We start from the raw sequence: 25,649 nt of genomic DNA on the forward strand, positions 1-25,649 counted from the left end.
TTCAGAAACCAAGTATAGTTAGTGTAGTGGTTGAATTGGGTTTTTTATGCACTTTTCTCTGCATGTTTGAAATAAACTTTATTTTGTTTATATTTCTTGTATCATATGTAGGGAAAAAATAAAATGAAAGTTTAATGTATAGAAATACCTAACTTTTATGTGATTATATTTAAATACATTGAAGAAACAAATGTAATTTAATATTGCTTAGTTTCTTTCTTGATATTAATAGAACACATGTTTGTAGATTCAAACTTCTATGTTACGTTATATAAATAATACAATAAACTTGCTTTCTGTTTTGCTTTATTTCAAGGAAGAGGAAAATAGTCTGGCAGTTTTAGGCTTGATGGGCAGAACTCACTGTTCTACATATAAAGCCAACTTGAAGGTTTTGTTTTCTTGTAATTTTATGAGAGTAAGATGTCACAGTGAATATTCAAACTCATTTAAAATGAAGCTTTTTTATAAAGTATTTTTCTGATTCACAGTGCAGGCTTTCTTTAGTAAGTATGTGGTGGCAGTTTCTCTGCAGCTTGGTGTTTTCTCTGAATTTATTTGCAGTAAACACTAGCTTGTTAGCACCCGTCTCTAAATCTAGAATTAGCATGGAATTGTGATTCAGTGAAAATTTGTGTGATATTTATGAAAACCAGTATCTTATAGTTACCATCATGCATATATATTTCTATCGTACCTACATGAAAACTGTGTTTGCATTGCCCAAGTGGAATTAATGTAGGAAGTAAAAAGGTAAAATAATGAAATGTAATAGGAAGCCAGAAGGTAACTTCAGAATTACCTAACTCAAATTTCTTCCTGATGTATCATAATCTTTGTGAGTAAGGATTCCAAGAATTTAAATTCTGTAATCATTGCTGCTTAAATTCTGAGGTATTGATATAAAAATAGTAATTTCATTAAGCTAATAATTTTTAAAATGCCCCTCTAATCTCAAACGATGAATGTTTCTGTCCACAGTGATATGTCTCTGCTCACTGAACACAGTATTTTCTGAAACTATACTGTTCTTTTTGCTTCTAGTTGTAGAAATAATGAACTATGTGTTTCAGGGAAGTTAAAGTAATGAAACTGGCTCTATTTCATTTGATCAGCTGTGAGCCCCACATTATTCTTTCTCTTCTCTTGTGCCTGGCCTTGTTAACAGAATTTGATACTGAGGTTTTTCACGTGTTTGGTGGCTTTATGTAGATGTCACAGAGCTAATCAGATAAGCTTACAGTATTGCTGAGCCCTCCTGGGAAGTAATTGCTTCTATGCTAGTGTGAGAGACCAAATACCTGAAAAAGGAGAGAGTACCCGGGGAGTGAAATCAAATCCAGGATGAGACAGTATGTCCAAGTTCCAACTGTTGAGCAAGAAAAAGCCTATGATTTTAATTCTGCTTTTGAAACAAGACCATGTATGTGTTTGGGTAGGTGAAATTACTATTTTCTGATAACATGGAATGTTACTTCATATTGCTATTGTGTAACATAAATGTGTGTAAAAAGAAGTACCTGTACAGCTGGGAACTATGTACAGTCTTAGCATGTGAAATGTAGTTTACAGGACTCCTTTAGCAGAAGAATCCATGCATGTTTAAACTTGAAAAATCCCACTATTGGAGAAGCAAATAATAAGTGTTGTTTAAACCTTTTATGTTGACTAGTTTATAACAGTGTGAATTTCTTTGTAGATACTACTTTAACCTTTGGATTTACTTGTATTAAATGCCATAAAGGTGTCAAGGGGGTAGACCATTAAAGTACAAATTTTGCCTGACACTGAAAGGGAACAGTCGTAGCATTTTTCGGTAATAAACCTGCATAAAATGGAACAATTTTTTTTTTTTTTTACCTAGCTCAGTGACTGTATTCTGTAGACCTATGAAATAGCTTGTTTGTGTGAAATGAATCTGATTATTTGGATCAGCTTCTTTCTGGTTTAAATTTATATCCAAGAAACAGAGGATCTATTTTCAACTGCTCAGCTTCTCTCTTTTAAAACATTCATTTTTTTTAGTCTATGTTGTGAAATGTTCCTAGACTTTGTTTTATTTTTTTTAAGTTCTATCTATTTTTAATGTATATTGTTAAGGCTTGATTTTTGTGTGGATTTTTTTTCATTCATTTTTAAAAATATCCCATGTTTTTATTAATCTTTTCTGGTTATATCAAAACACTGAGCAGTGATAAATAATTTTCCCACAAATTGTGAGACTCGTGATTGTTAATTGTTTTGGTGTTAGCTTTACTTTTTTTCTTCTGACAATGTTCTACTTAAATTTCTTTACTCAAAACATCTTGGGAAACTGAAAACTCGGATAGGTTAACTATGACTTTCTAAGAGTTGAATATTCAGTTTAATTTAGTATAATCTTTTAATGACATTAATTTTCTTATTAGTTTTTTATTTTAACAATAGAATTGTTCAGAAAGCTAGGATTTGGTTTGGTGTTTTTTTCCCACTTAAACTGTAGTACAATTAAATAGTTATTAATGTAAGTATACTACAGAAAATTTAGATGGAGATAAGACAAAATTTTCAAATCCTATGTACTTATTGTTAGGCCTTTTTTTAATGTCAAAATTCACCATGTGCCATAAATTTGAAGAGCCGTATTTGAACACTATTGAGTTTCAATTCCATCAGAATGAGTTTAGTACTCTTATCTGATATTTAATACTTCTCAAAAGAGTGGCTAAGTCCAGGTTTTCTCTTCAATTTGTCTAGTTACTACACTTCTGAAACAAACACTGTTTGAAAACTTATAATCCTTGCAAAGAACCACGATTTTTTCTTCTGTCACTTGAAAAGGGAGAAACTAATTCAGAAGAGTTCTTAATTGCCTCTGTCTTGAATATAGTGTATTTTTTGTTCTTACTATGTTCTAGATAGCTGTAGTAAATATTTTGTTAGAACTGTTGTAAGAATATTTTGCTCTACTTAGTAGTAATTAAACATAATATTAACTCTGGACCAGTATTAGTGGTCTCTAAGGTAGGTCAAAAACCAAACAGAAAATCACAAGTACAAAGGATGTTGGAGCCAGGTGCAGAGCTGGATGCCTAACTCAAGAAACATTTAAGGATACTAGGGATTGTTTTGGTGGATTTTTATGGTGTTACTTAAGTTCTCTAATGATGACTGATATACTAGACACTAATGAGATACTGCTTTCTTAGAGTGGTTTTACTTCTAAATGATACACAACATTGCTCTCAATAGAATATAGTTGTACAACTATCTGAATTATTTCTGGTTTAATTCAGGTCAGTTTGAATCAGGTCATATGAAATAGCTTTGATTTTAGCTACCTAGGAGCTGCAGCTTTTATATAAATGTAGATTTTTATATTGGTTAGACTTCCCTGAGTAGGAAATGTCAACAAGAGCCATATGAAGAAGGTAACAATAGTAACAAAGTACTATTTCACACAAAAATTCTCAATTTTCCAGCTGTTTATCGAACCTGCTTCTGCGGGGTAGTTGGACTAGATGATCTGTAAAGGTCCCTTCCAATCCCTACCGTTCTATGATTCTATGATTTCTGGCTTTTTGTTTACTTGTTTTCATAGCTGTGTATTGAAGCTGTCTTTAATAATTGTTTCTGGACAAGAATTAACATGTCAGACTATAAGAACAATTCTTTTTTTATCAGAAAACAGGTGGAATAGAGGGGCAATATCTACTCATGTAGAATCTTGTCATAAAAAGTACAGCAGAGTAAGTCTATGTCATGAATCTCTCAGATGTTGTGATAAATACGGTTATAAACAGCTAAGGTTACTTGTATATCTTAGGTAAAGAAATAGAGAACCTGATGTGTCTCTCTTAATACTTCTTCACACTGTGAAAAATTTGCAGATAAATGGTAATCATCAAAGTTACTGCCAAGATATCCTTTATATCCTTTATCCTTTTTCCTATTTTTATTTGCAGTAAAAGCTTTTGCAGCCTTTGCTATTCTTAGCAAAGTGGTTTAGGATTTTTTTGGAAGACATTGACGAATAACTTTAATATGGTATTTGTATGATATTTATCTACTCTGAGTGTTCTTGATACTGAGATTAGAAAGATCTGTATGTATGCTTGCTGTATTATTCAATTATTCAATTAAGTAACTCTTGCACATCAGAGCTGATTTAATGTTAGTCTGAGGCCTGATCGGTGAGTTGTATCCAGTGAAACATTTAAAACCCAATTTTTCAAAGCATTCAAATTACTTGGGAATAAATCTGCACTGATAAAACAGCTGAATATATAGTAGCATTTGTTCAGGATTTCTTTTTTTGTGCTAAGGTTTTACTTCAGATAAACTGGTATTATTCCAAACTTCATCTTTAATGCTAGAGAAAACAAACCATGTTTTGCAGTTTTCTATGTTGTTAGAACAGGCAGTTTGATTCCTTTAAGATTAATACAATTGCAAGTTACATATATTGTCCTGAATATATGAGTCCAGTATTAGTAGTAGAGTAGAAATGAGATCAGAGAAATATCTATCTTCAAGTGAAGGCTTTTGTCTGACACCTAGTGAAGTAGTAGAATAAGGAGAGCTTGTTTTTTGTGTTTTGCTTTATATGGTTGCCTGAAAACAGAAGATTTCGTAGTTCACTTCTTTTTGTAGAAGAGTGAACATAATGCATGTTTATATATGTTTTGAAATGTTCATTCAAAATGAAGATAAACCAGCAAATGAAATAAGCTTCACCTTAATACTAGATTTTGAAATGTCTTGATTTTTCTGCATATTTGGAAGTATGGCTGGATAACAGGTACGTTTCCAGTACCCAGTATTTTCCCATCTGAATTCTGAGTCATTTTCAATTACTTTATTTTACTTTATTGCTGATAGTAACAAGCAGCTGGATTCATGGTATCATTTTCCTCCTTGCTTGTCTGCTATACACTTCAAATGAAAACACTGGAGTTCCTAAAATTTAATACTCGTTTCTGTTGGATAACTCTCTCTGCAGGAGTGTGCTGTTGCTGTGCTGCTTTGCGACCTCGCTACAAGCGTCTGGTAGATAACATATTTCCTGAGGACCCAAAAGTGAGTGAGAATTTAAAATTTTAAGGAGTTGGCATTTGAATATTTTCTGTTAGTAACTAATGCTTAGCAATTTTATTTTCTTTTCCTTTCCATTTTAACTTTTTACAGTACACTCTGCTTTAGCATTTCATAGCATTGGTAGATGTTAGTAGAATGATTTAGATGGGAAGGGACCACTACAGATAATTTGATCTTAATTCCGTTTTCAAAGCAGAGCTGGACATATTGAAGAGTAAGATTAGTGCATTTTGTTCCCAGGAACACATATGAAACTAAAGAGGATGTTCTTCAGCAGAGGTGGCACTTGACTTCATAGCTACTTAGAACCACAAATACTTGTTTTGTGAGGTTGCAGATGAGAACATTGTATGGTCTTCTACAAGACTTTAATTATCTAACTCTTGATATAGAGTTAGTGTGACTGTGGAAATTTTTATAGTTCTGGTGGACTGTTATGAGCCAAAAGAGGATTTTGTTGTTGTTTTTTATTTTCTCTACTTACTAATATACAGTTTCTGTTTTCACTGAAACACTTCACTTGAGGCTATTTTAAAGTCTACGTCTTACTCTCTGTGAAAATAAATAACTTCTCTGCTACCATTTAGTAATGCCTGTATCTATACAGACTCACTTGATGGTTCAGGCTGATCAAAACTTATGTTTCTGTTTGTATATTTTTTCCAATGTGTTCCGGATTTTGTTATCTTGTATTATAGGGTAAGCAAGCAGAACACACAACATTTGGCTTATATCTTGCAAAGTATGTGGGCTTCTCTTTAAAATGTGTTGTTACTGAGTGCTAGTTACTATATATGTTACTGAGTTCAAAGGAAACTTTTTATGTGTTTCCAGTATGTTGAAAGCATGAAACAATATGATTTTATAGATCTGGTTTAGTCTGCTGGTTTGATACAAGTGTAGAAATACCTGGAATTGCTACAGTTGTCATCTTACATCTTTAATCTCACTCAGTAGCTCTGAGTTGGCAAACATTAGTCTCTGCTTTTGTCACTATTTCAGTGGCCCAGTGCAGGACACAAGCAAGTCCATTATGTTTCACTGAGTTACAGGCCTTTTTTAAAGTATGAGAAGACACACTTTATAAAATGTAACAGTTAATACTGACTGTGTTGAAAGTTTGGCAGTCATTTGAAAAAGATAATGTTTTTCTGAACTTCTAGCAAAAAAACCTTCAACCACAGAAAGCCTTTTTCTTCTTAACCCATTGTTACAACCTCACCTGAGGAGATCCATATTGCAGTTCATGTTGAAAATAATATTTTGATCTTTGATCTTTTTCTAACAATTAGCCTTCAGGCACCCTGGATTTCAGCCTTGTCCTGAACGTGACACTGAAGAAATAAAATATTTAAGCTACAATCTTGTTTGTATATAGTGTCAAAATACTACATCAAATACACCGTTGGTGGGGAGTGGGAAAAGAAGAAAATTACATTGTATCAGTAGGGGAAAAGTGCAGCTTAGAACTGATGACATACCTCTTTGAATAAGTTCTTCTGGAATACCTGTTCACCCCTGATAAAAGATGGAGAAAGATGGTAATTTTATTTACTTAAAAATTATTTTCTTTAATTATCTATGTTGCTGATTTTTGCAGCTGTGCTCTTGACAATTTTACTCGAGAGTGTTTTTTTTTCAGTACCTTATTTACGCCTGTATGGGTCAGATCTCTAAATGTTGAATAGACAAAAAGGGGAACACTTCAAAAAGCTTTATACTTTCAATAAACTTCTTGCTTTTACATTTTATGTGTCTGTTTTTAGGATGGTCTTGTTAAAGCTGATATGGAGAAGCTGACTTTCTATGCTGTTTCTGCACCAGAAAAGCTGGATCGAATTGGTGCTTACCTAGCAGAGAGACTAAGCAGAGATGTTGTCAGACATCGCTACGGGTAAAGAAATAAGTCACAGCATTAAAATAGGTGCTAATAGATAGCTGCACTTTATCATATTTATTGTAATTGAATTTAAGAGGTAAGATAGACCCTTTCGTGATGAGTTAACCTTGACTGGCTACCAATTGCCCACCCACCCAGTCCCTCACTACTTCTTCTTGGCAGGACAGGAGGAGAACATAAAGTGGAAAATCTCATGGATTGAGATAGAACAGGGAGGTCACTCAGCAGTTACTGTCTTGGGCAAAACAACCTTGACTTGAGGAAGATTAATTTTATTTATTGTCAATTAATAAAAATACAATAGTGAGAAATCAAAGTTAAAAATATACCCCTGTCCTGTGCCATTTTCCCAGGCTCAGCTTCATTTCGGACTCCTCTATGACCTCTCCACTGAGCAGTGCAGCAGAATGAGGATTGGTGGTTGCAGTTGGCTCGTAACACTTTGTCTCTGCTACTCCTTCCTCCTCACACTCTTCCCTTGCTCAATCATGGAGTCCCTCCTGCAAGATACTTCCTGCAGTTCTTCAGGAATGGACCACTCCAATGTGGGTCTCCTGTCCACAGGTCCTGTCAGAAACATACTCAGGCATGGCCATGTCTCTAGGGGCTGCAGTTTCTGCCAGAAGGCTGCACCAATATAGCCTTTCCATGGGCTGCGACTTCCTTTAGGGCACATCCACTTGCTCTGTTGGGATTCTCCTGGGGCTGCAGGTGGGACTCTGCTCCAGTGTGGTCTATATGGCTGCAGGGGCAGGGCCTCACCAGGAGCTGCACCACAGGCTGCAGGGAAACCTCTGCTCTGGGCTTGGAGTAGCTCTTCCCCTCCTTCACTGACCTTGGTGTCTTCAGGGCTGTTTCTCACTTTTTTTTATCACTCTCTTCTCATAGCTACTGTGCAATGTTTTTCCTTCATTCTTAACTGTGTTATCACAGAGATGCTACCAGCATTGCTAATGGGCTTAACTTTGGGCAGCAGCGGCTCTATCTTGGAGCCAGAAGGAGTTGATGGTGTCTGACGTAGGAGCAGCTCTTGATATCTTCTCATAGAAACCACCCATGCATCCCCTTTGTTACCAAAACCTTGCTGTGTAAACCAAATATACCCTTGAATGTCATTTAGGGTATTTGAAAGTGGGGATATATTTCTTTTCATCTCTTTTGGCTAAATTATATTTAAATGTAAACTTTAAAACTCTATTATTCTCTTAAATCCTACTTGAGATAGAAATGTGAAAGAATGTAGAATAAAAAGAGGGAGAAGATTTTAAAGAATGTGAAAATGGAGTAGGAGACTCTTTGAGTCTAGGAAGTAGCAATATCCATCATATGTCATCATTATTGGCCTTCATGATGTTGAAAGCTGTTTTTATAACTTTATAGAATGTGAAAATAGCCATTTTACAGAGCAATTAATTTTGTGCTTTGCTTTTCTTTACTCTTTTTCATTATACTTAGCATGTTGTCTGACTGTGCAGGAGCATGAATAAATTGTTGGCTTTCCTTCCTGGTGTTTGGATAGACAAAAGAGCTGGAATTTATAGTTGGAAAGAAAACATACTAGAAAAGAAAAGTGAACATATTTACTCTGTATTATGACATCTCTTCTAAAAATACTCCCCCCATCCCAAAAAGGAAGATGATAAATGTAGAAAATACCAGTAACTTTCATTTTCAGATAATGCAAAACTATATACCTTTCACCCTTTCTTTCCTAATTTTTGTAGTAAAAAGTAGCTAATTTAATTAATCGAGGTAATGATAATGTAGCATGTGTTTATGTGAGTCTAATTACTTTTCAGGTATGTTTTAATTGCCATGGAGGCCTTGGACCAACTTCTAATGGCTTGCCATTCTCAAAGCATAAAACCATTTGTGGAAAGTTTCCTTCATATGGTGGCCAAGCTGCTGGAGTCAGGTGAACCAAAGCTCCAAGTTCTTGGAACTAACTCTGTGAGTAAACTCAGATGCTAAATCAAATCAGAATAAATCTTTTATTATTTGCCATAGGAAGATAGTTTCAGAAGTCATGAAGTATCTGTCAACATGAATTGAGAAGAGTTTCTATGTGGCAGGATATACCATTTGGGCCTAATTACAAAGCAGATACTTGCTGGAGACAGAAAAACTTTACTTTAAGTCTCTCAGACTCTTTTGATGGCTGGGCTTGTCCCCTGCAGAAATAACTACTTGTTCTGGAAGGAATGGGAAAGCTAATCTCTGAACTCATTTTTTTTAATCCTTAAACAGACTTCCTGGAGCTGCTGTGTAGGTAAAGACTATTCTGTTGCTCTCCAGGAATGGTGTGAGGAGGAGGAAATGACATCGTTCTCCACAGCACTGACACTACACAGGATTCCTATTAGCTGAAAAGTAGCCAGGACAAAAGCTTTCAGTACTATGTCAACATCTTACTAAGTATTTCAGGATTCAGATCCAGGTTTGAAGGACATAACTAAAAGTGTCAAAATGAACATTTGGAGATCTGGTTTTCCAAAGAGTGATGAATGCCATCAATATTATAGTTCTGCCAGACTTCCCTTCTAACCATTGGGTTTCCCAGCTGGTACAGTAGGAATCTGATGAGTTCCAGGATTGTGGGGTGGACTGTTTCAATTTAGAGTGATTGTTTTTACATGAATAAAGAAGTAGTGCTTGCACTTTGTGTACATTGTCAATTTTAGCCATATAGGGGTTCTTCATGGATTCCGTAAAACTTTTGGGCTTAACTGTTGCCATGATTCCCATTTGGTGGAATTAAATGGAGCTACAACAGTTCAGGGAGACAGGAAGGTGTAGTAGAGCAATACTACTCCTGGAGCAGAATTTCTTATGGTGGAACAGAGAGTTCTTGCTCTGATGTAGGGGAGGAATGTCACCTTGTGCTCCAAACTAACAAGACAGTTTACTGAGGGTACTAATATTTTTTTAAAGTAATATTTCTTTTGTTATCTTTGAGCCAGACTACTCAATCTGGTTTGATTTGTTTGTATAACAATACCTAAGCAAAACCTCCCGAGGAAACAGCTTTGGAACTTATTTCCTGGGCTGCCAAGTGGCAAGATACACATCACTTTTCAGTTATTTAGAATCCTTGGTGGCAAGCAGTTAGTGCTAACCACAACTTTAATCTACAAGACACACAGCAAACCAATGTTATTGAGCACAGCTCCACCTTACAGTAATCTGTTTGACATCCTTGTCAGTTCCTAATGAAGACTTCAATAAGCAAAGCAGATGAATGGACTTCCTAAATTAGGAGATAATTTGTAAAGCCGAGTAACCAAAATCAATTATGTTTTCCTAAATGAGATTTAAAATTCAGTGAGGAGAATGAATGTATATGATTCTTCAACAGCATTCCAAAGACTAATTTTAGACTAATTATGCCTATTTCCCCATGTGACTTCTGTAGTCAATGGAGAGGAAAGATAAAGAGTCTTTTTTGCCGACGTAAGACGTGCAAAGTGTATTGGTACTGGCAGCTTGTCTGTTACCAAGGATACTGTCCTACTGTGTTATTAAATAAATGTTGGCATGTATGGAGAAAGTTTACCATTACCTTTAGCCTATTTTAGTTTTTCCTCCCAGAGGAAATAACAAGAAAAACCTCCCCAAAGATGGGAGATAGTAGAATGAATAATCTTTTGTGTGCTTTAGCTATGGAGTGGAGACTGGTATTGTCTAGCAAAGAATCAGTTGTATATGAAGTAAATATATTTAATCTGGTGAAAAGTCAGGCAATCTTTGGAAAAGAGTTTGTAATATTTTATGTTAAACTCAGTTTTAGGCCAATGCAGATTTATTGTCTGCTTACAGTTAAAAAGAAACGGAATGTGATTGTGGCTTCACTTTTTCCATCCCAAAGCTTCACTGGGATACAACAACAGTGATGTCTTTAAGATTGAACTTTCTTACTTGAGCTGTAGTTTTTTTCTCAGCCTTACAAACAGATTTTGCTTCAGCTGTGAAGACTCTTGTGATTGCTCAGAAGTCAAGGTTTCAAGTGAAACAAATCTACGTACCAAATGATTCTGAACAGTTTCAAGTCTTGGAAAGATCTGGGAGCTCCTATTATCTTCCAAGGTTTTTTTTTTCCACTCCTGACTTCTGAATATCTCCTTTTGGATGCAGAACTGCTACTATTGAAACTTAAGATTTAGTTTTGAAGTTATTTACTTTTAAAAGAAAAACCTGAAGATTATTGCTTTATTAAAATTGTCTGTTCTTCATTTCCCTACTTTTGTATCGAATCTTCAGGTTGTATAAAAAGTCATGGGAATTAATTCTGTGTGTTGCATTTGTAAAGTATATTAGTTTATTTCCTATGGCAGCAATTATTTTTTTTTTTAAATAAAATAATTGTAACTCTATTTCTATAGGCAAATACTTGAAACCAGGTGAAATTCAATAGTAGGTATGTTTATTGGGGGAGAGGAGCATGTGTATATGTGTGGGATGAGACAGACCAGATTGGCAATGTCTGTGAAGTTCAGAATGTCTTTTTCTATCATGGAAGATATTTTTATTAACCATATACTAAGATAGCATATGCTGGTGAGGAAACTGAAAAAATGTGCTGGGAAAAAGTGAGATTTCCTTGGCTTAAGTATTACAGAATCTGAAGGCTGATTGAAATTAAGCTTTTACTTAAAAACGTATAGCAACACTAAATTGCACTCTATTTTGCAGACTTCCTGTAACTATCTTGTAAACATCTCTTTCTCTAATATACAAATAATAATATTAGAGCAAATAATTAATTACTTACAGCCATAGTCATGTTACTAGGAAGAACTAAATTAATGATACCTGTTTTTCCTGTCTAGGAATGAACAGCTTTAAAATCTTTGAACTTGGGGTCACAATTTTTGGGGACAAGATATAATTTTTTTATAACATTTTAAATTTTATGCCACTTTTTTTTCTAGAGAGAGTTGAGAACATTTATTTTGTGAGCAGCTGATCAGAAACAATGGAGTATGTAATTTAGTAAAACTTTTATATTAAACTTTGTTGGCACAGCTTGATTGAATACAAAACACTTTAAGCTGATCTGCAATGTTAACAGAGTGAATTCTTCCTTGTATTTCGTTAGGAGAAGATTAGTTTTTTTAATCCAATATTATCACATTTAAAGTTATATGCCACAAATGCTTTCTTTAGTTGATAGGACACTTCATTTTAGAAGGACAGTTTCTTCATGGAGCAATGAAGTCTTGATACTATCAGTGACAGTGTTGGGCTTCCTGTGCATGAGAGGATGACTCTTACTGCTAGCTGTCATTTGTTGTTTAAAAAACAAGCAGTATCCTATGTACAAAAGTGACCAGTCATTACCTGATACAAGATTTTTGTTTCTGTTATTTTTGTTGTATAAAAAGAGTTGTTGTTTAGACAAATTGAAGTGCATGTATATGTAAAAATAGTATAAAATGTCAAGACTGAGAAATTAAGGAATGTCAGAATTAAACTTCCTAGTAGAGCTTGTTTGTTTTGCTTGTCTGCAGCATGCTAATCTGCAAGTATGTGATGGAAATTTACTTTTATTACAAGATGCTTCTTTCTTTCCATATGTTGTGCATGAGTCCAGTGTTAAAAACTTTTTGGTTCAGAAAAGTTGAAGTATTTGTCCTTTTTGCTTTTGTTTAGTGAAGTGCATACATAGTCACACCCTTGTTATTAATGCTGTACTGTGTAGTTCAGAAGAATCTAATGTTTATTGGATGTCATGTCTTCATATGTGATAGTTTTCTAATGATGAAATACAGTAGCTTTGTCTATAAAAGATGGTAACAGTGGGTATCAGCACCTCCTTTCCCCTGTGTGAAATGTGAGAAAAGTGCAGACTGTAGAAGACAGACTGGGGAGCTCAAATAGAAAGAAAATACTGCTCAGATCCAGCCTACAGTTTTTACAGGGAGATACTTTAAATAACAACTCAAACTTAAATGCACTGCATGACAATTATCTCTTAATGAATTATTGCAGTTACTAAAGACATGCAGGGTGCATTAAAAGTTGCAATATTTTCCTACTGTACTGACTGTAAAAATGATAAGACAGAATAAATATATATAAGAAATTATGTCCATAGGAATGTAAATTGAGAACTTACATGGTGTAATTACAGAACTTGGTCCAGGGGGCTGGACTAGATGATCTTTTGAAGTCCCTTCTAACCCTTAAGATACTATGATTCTGTGACTTGCACAATCTTTTTTTCTCCCTGATCCAAGTTTCTTGACTCAGTCTGGAACAAATATCATCTGAATAGATAATATGTTACTTCCTTATTTTGTGATAGATTTATATACTGATTGAATTTTATTGGATTTAAAATTAATGGAAATAAGGTAATACCAATGGAAATTCCTTTATGTACCTTTTATGTTGTACAAATATAGAAGAAACTTGTACTGGTAAAACTTCCATAAATTACCAGTGGATGATTGCAAGCATTTACCATGATTGAAGGACATATTTACATCTATAAAAACTTCGTAATTATATCCCAGGCGAATGCTTGTAATTTCATAAGAGTTTTGTCTTTCTTTTGAGTTAATAATTTTTATATTTGAAGTATGCTTCAAAATATCTTAGATGCTTAGGAAGAAAATATTATTTATTAATAACAGCCTAAGAGCACTGCTGTTAAGCAAGGAGAAAGTATAGACTAATGCGTACTGCAAAAAAATTAAAATGTCTATAATTAAAAGGTATTTTACATTTTGCTGAATGACAGTGCAACTCAAAACAGCTTTATCACAGTTAGCTTTCCTGTGGCCTAAATGTTCATTCATCCGAATGTTAATCCTGGAATGTGCTTCAGAAATGCTTTATGTTCAGTGGATGAAACTATTCTCCTATACACATGAGGAAATAAAAAGATTTTGCCCTTTTTGGACATTTTACTGTACAGTTTCTATTTTGAGAGAGAAAACTTCTAGGTACTTTCTTCCCTACTGCAAGCTGCATCAGGATGTAGGAGAAATGTCCAGAGCAAGAGAAAGTCGTTGAGTCTTTCCTGGCTTAAATTCATCAATTATTCTTACAAAGTAATTTCTTGATACAATAAATCTTTCTTCTATGAAAGCAACTATTAGAGTTATATTAAGTTTTCATGTTGGACTACCTTGTCAAGACAATAATTTTGTATTCTAGATAATGTTAATCTGCCAGTATTAAGTGCCAGAGGAGTTAATAGTCTCATAGCCATTCCCATATTGTTTTGTGTTCTTTAAATTTTATGCTTCTGTTCTTTTACATGCTCTTATGGAGGTTTGTTGAATGAATCATTTGTAGACTTGAACATGGAAATGTCCAGAAAACATTAAAATCATATTGATCTTTTTGTTTTGTTTTTTACCCTTGGACTTTATGCTTTATCATGACTGGAGTGTTGCTATCAATGACTACAGGCTGTTGGGAAGGATCAGGGGAGGAAGGAGTGGTGTAGAGATTGCTATTTACATCAAGAAATAGATTGTGAAGAACTGTCTGAAAAATAGCCAGTAGCAAGTTGGACAAGGGGTAATGGAAAGAAATTGGAAAATTTCCATTTAAACATAAGGAAAAACTGTTTTACTGTGAGGAGGATGGAGCCCTGGCACAGGCTGTCCAGGGAGAGTGTGGAGTATCTTTGTCTGAAGATCTTCAGAACCCACCTGGACACATTCCTGAGTGACCTGATCTAGGTGGACCTGCTTTTGCAAGGGGTTTGGACTAGATCTCTACAGGTCCCTTCCAGCATCTACTGTACTATGATTCTGTGAAAGCCTATGGATAAGAATCAGAGACTAAAGCAACAAAGGAAACCCTGTAGCTGATGTCTTCTACAGGCTCCCCAAATAAGACTTAGTGAAGCCTTCCTACCACAGCTACGGAAGGCATTACACTTGCAGGCTTTCAGACCAGAAGGACAGAGCACTTCTTGTATGAGGAAAGGCTGAGAGAATTGGAGTGACTCATCGTGGAGAAGGTGGCAGCTCCAGGGAGACCTTCTTGCAGCCTTTTTAGTATTTAAAGGAAGCCTGTAAGAAAGATTGATGACAGACTTTTTAGTAGAGCCTGTTGCAGTAGGAAAGGGATTATGATTTTAATGATTTTAAATAGAGTAGACTGAGACAAAATAGAAGGAAGAATTTTATTACAATAAGGATGGTGAAACAGTGCAGCAGGTTGCCCAGAGAGATGCTAGATGCCCCATGCTTGGAAACATTCAAGGTCAGGTTCGGCAAGACTCTGAGCAGCCTGATAAAGATATCCATGCTCATTGCAGGGAGATTGGACTTGATGACCTTAAATGGTCCCTTCCAACCTGAACAACTCTATGATTCAATGATTTAAAGCATTTTCCAGGGCCTATTAGGAAGGAAATAGTAATTTTTGTCACTCACTGTATTGAAAAAGAAGTATAGTTACGGTTTGTAGATTGTCTTTCAAAGTGTAGCAGTAGGCTGAACAGAATTGGGTTTTGACTGTATGTCACTTTCTTATCACTTGACTATACAGGATATTCTCTATGGAAGATTGTATAAAATAGACTGGTATTGTGATTTTGCTCCTTTTTCAGTAATGGCTGAAAATATAGTTTTGCAAACTGTGTCAGTTTCAGCTGCACTTCTAGCTTTCAGTGAGTGAACTGGTAGTGCAGTTGAAAGAGATTAATGTAGATAAAACAGAAGAAAAACTAAAAACAGAGTAGAAAACAGTGGCAGGGTTTTTATTTCCTGAAAGACAAAGCTTTCACTTTCAGCTTCAAAACTATCTCAAAATCTCCAGAAGCTAGTATGCATAGATTATGCTGAAGTGCTTTGGGCTTGTCTAGTTGTATGTGAGTAACCTGCTGATAAAAGCAGGTTTTCTATCAGAATGGGTACAAGAAATGACTCAGCCTGTGCTTAGCAATGGTCAAGAAGGATGCTGGAGTGGGAAAAGGGAGAGGGATCTTAGTGAGATTGCTTCAGGGCACAACCAGCACATTGTTAAACCTTTCCCAATGACCTTTCCTTTCCCTTTATTCTTCCCTCTGCAGTTTGTTCTTTAAATAGTCATTGACTGAGAATCAGAAAGGTCTTTAGGCAGTCTGCTTGCTTTAGAAAGGAAGATTTTAATGCCTTTGCTTCAATGTAAGACCATTATTGCTTTTCTTATTACCATTGGACAAAGAAAACAATTAATTTTCTTTTTATAGCTGTCTTCTGTACTGTGTAAGATTTAGTATCTTTGGGAAGCTCTAGATTAGGTAATATGTCTCAGTCTTGTTTAACAGGTTGGTATCTAAAACTTTGCTCATCCCCTGAATACCTGCAGGACTATTACCAGTTAATCATCATCTTCAGGTGTGATGCTTCAACTGGATGCAATACTTTATCTAAGGGCTTATTAGTGTCAATTAGATAGCAAAAATTTCTTACTAGGTGTCATGGGTAGTACAGATGTATCACAATATATGGTTTCTTTTTCATGCTAGTAAAGGCCTTGCCTTTTGTTGAATGTGCAGTGTATTATAACCCTTTCAACTGTGTCTGGCTTGTATTTGTACAACTGTCTTAAAAATACTATTTTGCATTTGTCATTCCTAAATTGCTTTCTTGATTTTTCACGTCCCGTTTCCAGTTTGTCAAGAACCAGGCATCATGTGTGCCTACAGCTCTGGCCAGCTTCTTGTTCCTTGCAAATTTGATGAGCCAGCTTTGTCATCTTAGTCTTTAGGGAAACTCTAATACTACTATATTCAAAACAGGCCCCTTCAGAAGTTCACTCAATATGCTGTTGCACTTAGACAATTTGCAAGCGTCCTAAACACTTCTAAGTGTTCTTACACTTCTAAGTGTTCACTATAAGTGTTCCTAAACACTTCTACATCTGTCTTATGGGGAATGTTCTTTTAACAGTGTTTTTCTAGCTTTCCTGGGAGAATTTTCTATGGGTTTTTTTTGTCAATAGCATCACTGAAGATATGACAGATGCTGCTTCATCTGGATTCAGAAAATCTATTTCCTTGTCCCAGGCATAATTTAGGATGGTTTTACATGATTTGTTCTTGACAAATCCATGTTGACTGTTACTTACCCTTGACTGCTTTGTAGATGTTTATGAATTGAAATGTTTTTTTTCAGAGTCTATGCGTGAATGGAATTAAAGCTGACTGTATTATAATTCCCTGACTCCTTCTTTTTCACTCTTGTAAAGCTAGGCTGAATTGAAGGATGCATCCAAGTTTATTTCCCTTGAATATTCATGCATCAGAATATTGTTAGTTAACCTGCCAGTGACAGTGTACCATTTACTTGGACAATTCCCTGAAAGGAGGTTGTGGTGAGGTGGTGATCAGTCTCTTTTCCCAAGTAACAGCTGACAAGACAAGAGGAAACAGCCTGAAATTGTGCCAGATGAGGTTTAGATTGGAGATTAGGGAAAATTCCTTCACTGAAAAAGTTGTTAATAATTGAGACAGGCTGCCCAGGGAAGTAGTGGAGTCACTCTCCCTTGGAGGTAACTAAAGGAAGTGTAGATCTGGTGTTTAGGAAACACAGTTTAGTGATAGACTTGACAATGCTGTGTTAGTGGTTGAACCCCGTGATCTTAAAGGTCTTTTCCAACCTATTCTGTGAATTGCTGAACCTCACTAGTCAAGTGTTAGATGTTTCTGTATGGCATAGTATGTTGTAATTAGTGCAGTTACACTGTTTTATACAGATCTAAATGAAGTTCTAGTGGAAAGGCTTTAAACAGAAAACTCTTCAATTTAACTACTTCTCTAAAATTAAATTTATAAGTATTGTCAAATCTGGATTCTTTCCTAATTCAGTGTTTTATGGTGCTTCTGCAAAGACATTTAATACTAGTAGCAATCTCTCAAAAGAGAAAACAAAAAGCTTTTTAACATATTTCATTTTCCAGTTTGTCAAATTTGCCAACATTGAGGAAGATACACCTTCATATCACAGGCGCTACGACTTCTTTGTGTCTCGATTCAGTGCCATGTGTCATTCATGTGACCACGATCCAGAAATACAAACCGAGTAAGTGCTATTCTGTGTGTGTTAGAGAAAACTGTCTTAACACCTTTAATATAGTCTGTAACAAAGCTTCTATTATGATATTTAGCAAAGTAGTTAATTCCATAGGAAGAAAATTAAGTCTGACTTCTTATACAGCACTGGATATTTCAAGTCTTGGGTGGCTTGAAGTCCTAGAATATTGAAGTGGAATTTTACCTGGGTAGTGATTGCCAGATTGCATGGATTCTCTCCAGAAAGGCACTGCTTATTACCATAAATGTGAGTTGCTTAACTCATTTGAGAAGTTAATGGGGCAACTTGCATAATAGCAAAAACGTGTTTTGAGTCTTCTATTTGAGAATTACTCATTAAAATTGAATTTTCTTATATGTCTGCAGCATGATGCTGTGTGAACCTGAAATGCTTTCATGAATTAGTATTACAAATTTGTACATTATTGTGTAAGCACCGCAGTTTATTTTTTACTTCAGCTCCCCCTAGTGATATCTTCTTTATATGAATTGTTAATCAGTAGTTTAGTCCTGAGCATTTTAGAAAAATTAAGACTTTTCAGATTATAGTTATTTACATCTCTTTTGTACTCATCTTTTCCATTTCCATGCCTTAAATTGTTTAGCCAATGATAAAAATTCCATACATTTATTTGAGCCTTTGAGTGTTCTGTTCTTATATTAGCTGCAGGGCATAAGGATTTTTCTTAAAAAGTCTCCAGTTTCAAAAATCTGAAGTGTATTTTCAAGAAGAATTAAAACTATTAATATTCAAACCCACTTGCATAAGTTCCTGTGTGACCTACTCTAGGTGGTCCTGCTCTGGCAGGGGGGTTGGACTAGATGATCTTTTGAGGTCTCTTCTAACCCTTAAGTTTCTGGGATTCTGTGATCAATTTGAAGAACAAAGTCCCTCAAACCAAAACAAAGAATTAATTCCTCCTTTAGTTTTCTCATTCATTCCTCTTAATTTTTTTGTAATTTCCTGCTATATCTTTAGTTGCCCTATTGCTATGTAGGGTTCTGCTCCAAATTGTGTCTCTAAAAGGGTTAGGATTAAATCTGCCTGCTTCTCCTGTACCTTCCCTTTAGGAAGTTTACTCCAGTGAATGGTTTTTCAGGGTGATGCCGTGAATTGTTTGGGGAAAAAAATAAATTCTGCTTAGGGACTAAAGGGCAAAGAGGATAGAAACTTCTTAAGCAGATGTCACTGGTGAAGCCAGTGTATCAAGCAACTGCGTCATAACTTCAGCTTTAGAATACATTTACCTGAAGCTGATGGTGGCAAATAGTATTCATAAATATTTTAATGAGCTTTTTGCAATTTTGTCTTTTTAGAGTACGTGAAACTAAACCAGAAATGTTAAACTACTTACTGTAAAACATTTCATAAGAGGATAGGATGTGAAGCTCAGCTCAGAAATGTTAGAACTACTTTCACCTTCATTGCCCCTTGAAAATGAGGGGTAATATTACTAATGAACTGGAACACAGAATAAGTTAAGAGACTAGTACCTGCCTGATTTGTCTATCAAATATGATCTACCACTCATAAGGATATTCTAAAGTAAAATACCTTCAAAGATATAATTGCTGTAGAAGTGAGAACTGTTCTAGTCTCTTACTTTTCAAATTGTCAGCCTGTGCTTCAGTTTGCAATGCTGATGTACCCTTAGACAGGGAGGAATATCATCCTAGGGACAGCACTGTATGTGACCTTGATTTGAATGTAATCTCCATTTTAATACCTATCTGAGCCTTGTTTAGAGGAATGAAACCTTTCCCATATGTGATGAAATTTGATGCTGTATCTTCAACCCTCACAGCAGTAAGAACATGAATTTAGTGCTAGTGGCACTCCAGTACACAAAAGTCTGTCCTTCTTTCCTCACATGAATCGTTTTGTTTTTTTTTTCTCATGTTACCCAAATGTGTAGCAATGTGACTTTTCACACATCATCCTAGACAGTTTAAATGTATCTCTTTTGAAAGAGATCTTTAAGAACAGCAGTCATTCTTGGAGTTGCCACACCAGATTTGCCCTAGGTACTGAGGTAATTCAACAAATCAGATGAGCTATGATTGCATATTACAGTTCTAAATGCAGATATCACAGATAGTTAATACCATTCATAGAGCCTAGGGAGTGATTCGGCTGATCCTGAACTAGACATCTGAAGTCTGTTTATCTGCATAGCTTGAGGTTTTGCTGAACTAACTGACTTGAATGGGAGCTTAAACATTGTCTGCACCCATATTAAGGTAATGTACGCTTCAGCATATGAAACTGAATCTCACCTGGTAAATGAGATTTCCCTTTCAGCAGAGCTAGCATTTTATGTCTCTAAAGCCACAATAGCAGCAAAATTTGATTACTGTAAGAATTAATAATTAAGAAGAAAAAAATAAATGGACTAAGACTGAAAACTTAATATTGGATACTGCCCTGTAGTTGTAGTACAGCAATAGCAAATGTTTTTCTAGCAGTTTGGGCATCCTTCTTCCCTAGTTTGTATGTAACAGTATTAAAACTGTCTTGAAAGGTCTTGAGTGGTATTGAATCCCTACTGAATGCACATGACTTTTTCAAAAATAACTGAAAACCAGATTTAAGTATTGACAAAATAAAATGAAAACAAAAATGCTAACTAAAACTAGTAACCATAGAGTTTGGCTAGCTCTCTTGTTTGTTTGGCAAATGTTTTAAATCAGCAGATTTTAAAGGTAGTTACATGTCCATACTGAAATAAAGATTTTAAAAATGAAGGATGAGTTTTAAGAGAAACACTTGCAAATTTTAAAACTCTTGTCCTTACTTCACTTGGTGACTGTACCACCTTTCTTCTGCTTGTTTTCAGTAAACTTCTGTTTCTACCATTTATTATAATGCTTAATTTGCTGTTGCTCCATCATAGAATCATAAAATGGTAGGGGTTGTAAGGGACCTTTATAGATCATCTAGTTCAACCCTCATTATTTATTGAACCCCCCATTTATTGAATTAGCATTTCAATAAAGAATACTTCACCATTCATTTAACTGCACAGATTTTTTGTTTAACCAAATTATGACAATAGTTAACAACTAGAGCAAATCTATTTTTAAACTTTTTCTTTCTTTTTTACAAAAAAATGTTGTTGATCAGTTCCCAGTTTATTTAACTGAAATGGTTTTAGGATAAAAGCAATGGTTCTCTCTGTGCATCAATTTTAATTTGATAGAATTGTCTTTGCTTTCCATCTTGTGACTCTTACACAAATTAATAATGTTTGTTCTAACTGATCAACAGCCTTAAGTACAATTTTTAAGGATATCATCACATGACTGTTCAATATTTCTTCAGCTGTGCTGTTTTAACTCCACTACATTTTTCTTCAGTGCTGGAGCAGATTGAGATTGCACAGCTTCAACTGTTGGGTAGTAAATGATGTAGAATTGGTGGGGTTTTTACCCATGTGACTTTCTTGTTGGAGGAAGGATACAGTTTGCGTATTCTTTGAACAGTGTCATCATTATCCTTCCATATCTTCTGTTCAGTTTTGTCAGCTTCAGTATGAGCTTTAAAGGTCTTTAAAGGCAGTATGGGCAACCTCAATAAATTGGCCAAATGTCCCAGTTACTTCCTACGAGAACCTACACTAGGTAATTACTCCTGTCCAGTATATAAACAAATGTGCTGGGAGGTGCTGTGTTTCTCCTTTTCAGTAATTCCTTTTTTTCCTTCATTAGGATCCGAATTGCTGGAATCAGGGGCATTCAGGGAGTGGTTCGAAAAACAGTTAATGATGAGCTTCGAGCGACTATATGGGAACCCCAACACATGGACAAGATAGTACCATCTTTGCTGTTTAATATGCAGAAAATAGAAGATATTGACAGGTAAGTTTTATTCCTGGTTGTCACCCTGGTTTTTCAGCTATCTTTGGGCTCAGTTTTTATGACAGATACTTTTTTATTTTCTATTTATTGGAAATAACTACTGCTATTTACAGTGGAGTCTTCTGAAAACTGATAGCACACCCCTGCTTAACTGCTCTTAATTTTCTTTTTCTTAAAAATCTTTTCAGCTACCTGCATTTTGCTTATGCTAGATTGCCAATCTAAAAACTGCTCCAAAAATTGTATATCCTTGTTTAGACAGATACATAAGCACAGGATTGTAGATGACTCAAACGATTTTGCTTATCAAGTTTCTTAAAAGTGGAGGTTGTAATTCCCATGTATCCATTAGTAACAACTGTCTGTTCTGTCTACAGTGAGATGTAAAGTGAGGATTCAAAATTTGTTTATATTTAGATACCATTCTCTTTTTTTGCATTCAGTGGCTCTGAAGCATATTATGTTAGTTATGCCTTCAAAAAAAAATCTCTGTGATAACCAATGTTGAGGGTGACAGTCACCTTACAACTGAAAAGTCACCTTCTTTGGTCTATGTCTATATTTGTGGCTAAACACTATGTAGATGTAAAAAGTGTTTATTACTGGCACTGGGAAGTTTCCATAAAACCATCTTCAGCTGTGCAAACAAGCTCAAAGGTTTCTTTCATGTCCAAACCTAGCTAGTTAAAAACTTGCTTGGATAGTTGCCTCAATAGCCTTCCTATAACAACACGCTTTTCATGCTTTCACATGACACTCAGCCTGCTAAATCTGTCAAGTTTCCCTTTTTGGTTTCTTGGGTTTTAGTGGTGTTTATTTTCTATTCCTCAGCCTCTTTTCCTCTTCTATTTCTAACTAGGAGTACTTATCTCTTCAATAAAGCAAATTTTCAGATTATATGTCTCTCTGTTCATATTTACTGAGTATAACTGAGGACCCACACAGTGTGTACAGAAAAATGTGCTGGGTTTATGTCTGAAGAGTGATCTGAATAAGAGACAAAGGTTTCTGAAACTGGTCTTTGAACAAAGACAGCCTAATTAGCTTTGCTTGCTCTTACAGAGCTTCTAGATGCAGGTAGGCCATTTTTTTTACTCTTCCCAGTATCATCAAGCATAAACTTTCCTTTATATAGGAAAATTAAAGTACCGATGGAAAAACTGACTGAAAGAAGATTTGGGTCAACCACTTAAAGCTAATCAGTCTAAATGTACTGCAGGATTGATTTTTATCATTTATTGAGCCATGCGATAGTGGTGGCAGAAAAACAAATCTGTCAAAAAGCAATTGTTAATTAAACATCTGAACTGTCTGCTTGAAACTGTAATGCACATTCAACAGGCAAAAAGACGTAATTTTCAAAGTGGCAAGTTAGGGGGCTTGTATGATGCACATGTGACAGAAAAGCTGAAAACAGTATTTATAAATTGTTGATCTGCCTGGCCTTAAATGATGTTAGAGAGAATTTCTCATCTTGTTTTATATGTGACTTTGTATTTGTGGAGCACAGAGGCATCTTGAAGAGTAGGAGTAAGAAGCATATTGTTCTGGCAGATGGAGTCAAAGTATTATTTGAGAAAGAGCAGAAATCCCAGAAAATACCCCTAGTTTGAATCCATAGAAAATAACAGTTTTTAGTTAAAGCTGAAGTACACTTAGATAAAGCTTACTTTGAGTGTAAGATGACTGTAATTTTTACTTGTGGAACTTTAATAGCTGAATTCAGGATTCTTCTAAGTACATGTCAGATGAGACACATTATTGGAAACAATTTAATTTAAACAATGTTTTAAGAAGATAATTGTCAATGTTGTTATTTGTATGTCTGAATGAGCATTGTAGTTACATGACTATCAAAAATTTGCAAGTGTAACATATTCTAAAAACCAGATTATGTTTTCTGTTAGTTGTACTTCACTACAATTCTGTGATACAAAGTAATTGCCTTGCGTACTTCAGAATAGGACAAGGCAAACTCGTTAAGAGTGCACCTGATCGACTCACCCAAGTCATTGATAAAGATATCAAAAAGAACAGGCCTCAGCACTGAGTGCTGAGGACCACCATTGATGACCAGCCTGGACACCCGGCCAGTTTTCCACCCAACAAAGAGCACATCCGGGGCAGACAGTTTCTCCAGGAGGATGCTTTGGGAAATGGTGTCAAAGGCTTTACTGAAGTCCAGGTAGATCATGTCCACAGCCTTTACCTCATCCGCTAAGCAGGCCACCTTTTTGTAGAAGGGAGATCAGATGAGTCAAGTAGGACCTGCCCTTCATAAAGCCATGTTGACTGGGCCTGATCACCTGGTCTTCACAGGACAGCACTCAAGGTGGTCTTCTCCCAGCACTGAGGTCAGGCTGACAGGCCTGTAGTTCCCAGGGTCCTCCTTCCAACCCTTCTTATAGATAGGGGTCACATTTGCCATCCTCCAGGCCCCTGGAACCTCCCCAGTGAGACAGGACGGCTGGTAGATGGTGGAGAGTGTCTTGGTGAGCACTTCTGCCAGCTCCCTCAGTACCTTCTGATGAATCCCATCTGGCCCCATAGATCCTGTTAAACAACAAATTTACCAGCAAAACTTAGGCAGTTTAACACTCTTCATGGTGTATATATCTGATGGAAAGATTGGCAGTCTATGTTCTTTCATTCTTAATCTTTTCTGACCGAAGAAATCAGAGTACTGCTTTTAGGTAAATAAGAATCTTCCCTTCAACAAGGGCCATGGCTTTTAATACAGTATGGAGAAATTAACTTAGGTATTTGGATCTTAAAAATATATTTCCAAATGTGAAAGGTATTTGTGTGGGTTTTTTTCCCTTCAGTTAACATACTATGTGATAATTACGGCAGTCCAGTTGCCTGATAATATCACAGAGATATAGAATGCTACATAAAATATAACACTTTGTCAGATTCTTTTTGTTAATAAGGCTAAAAATTAGAGGTTTGTATGTACAACTGAAAACATTATAATAGATACTATGCTTATTTTTTCAGTCTTTGCGGTAGGTTAGCCTTGGCTAAAAGCCAAACTCCCACCCATCTGGTCTTTCTACCCCAAGAGGACAGAGGAGAAAGTAGGATGAAGCAATTCATAGGTCAAGATGAAGACAGGGAGATCACTTAACAGTGAGTTTCACCAGGAAAACAGGCCTGACTAGGAGAAAATTAATCTATTGCCAGTAAAAATAAAATGGGATGGTGAGAAACAAAGACAAAACCTGAAACACCTCACCTCGACTTTTCCCCAGTCCCAGTTCACCACTTCTCTCTCAACTCCTCTCCCCTGAAGGATTCAGGGTGGACTGGGTGTTGTGGTGGGTCCATGGCAGCCACTCTGGGTCGCTCCTCTGCCTCTCCTTGCTCCACCACAGACCCTTCCCCGAGCTGCATCCTTCAGGGCCAACCTGCTCCTGCCAGGGTTCTCCTCAGCTGCAGCTCCTGCAGGAAATCTCCCCCCACTGTGGCCTGGAGCCCTCCCTGGGCTGCAAGATGGGTCTGTGCTCCTGCAGGGTCTCTCCAGGGCTGCAGAGATCCCTGCCCTGGGCCTGTACGACCTCCTGCCCACCTTCTTCTCTGTGCTCAGGATCCCTCTACTGCTGCTCCCTCCTCAACTTCTTCCTCTGCTGCTGAGGCCACTTTGGCCCTTTCTCCCCCTGTTTGCACTTGGCACCCCCCCGCTTGGCTGCGTGGCTCAGCTGTGTCCTGTGGTGGGGCCACTGGAGCCAGTGGGATCAGCTGTGTCCAGCCCAGAGAAGCCCTGGCCTCTCCCTG

At 36.1% G+C, this 25,649-nt stretch overlaps 1 protein-coding gene across 8 annotated transcripts in view; it reads left to right on the plus strand.

Moving 5' to 3' along the window:
* The window catches only part of EFR3A (EFR3 homolog A), an 80,955-nt gene that overhangs the window by 18,424 nt on the left and 36,882 nt on the right, over nt 1-25,649 (plus strand). For 6 of the 8 annotated variants that reach the window (XM_061995249.1, XM_061995244.1, XM_061995248.1 and 3 more), the window contains 5 exons: nt 4,982-5,058; nt 6,843-6,970; nt 8,776-8,926; nt 17,882-18,003; nt 21,723-21,872. In XM_061995249.1, the coding sequence (XP_061851233.1) occupies nt 4,982-5,058; nt 6,843-6,970; nt 8,776-8,926; nt 17,882-18,003; nt 21,723-21,872 (628 nt within the window). The remainder of the gene's footprint in view (nt 1-4,981; nt 5,059-6,842; nt 6,971-8,775; nt 8,927-17,881; nt 18,004-21,722; nt 21,873-25,649) is intronic. The other 2 variants (XM_061995251.1, XM_061995252.1) reach the window with 1 other exon arrangement.

The sequence above is a fragment of the Colius striatus genome, chromosome 4 (assembly GCF_028858725.1).
Source record: "Colius striatus isolate bColStr4 chromosome 4, bColStr4.1.hap1, whole genome shotgun sequence".
Taxonomy (NCBI): Eukaryota; Metazoa; Chordata; class Aves; order Coliiformes; family Coliidae; genus Colius; species Colius striatus.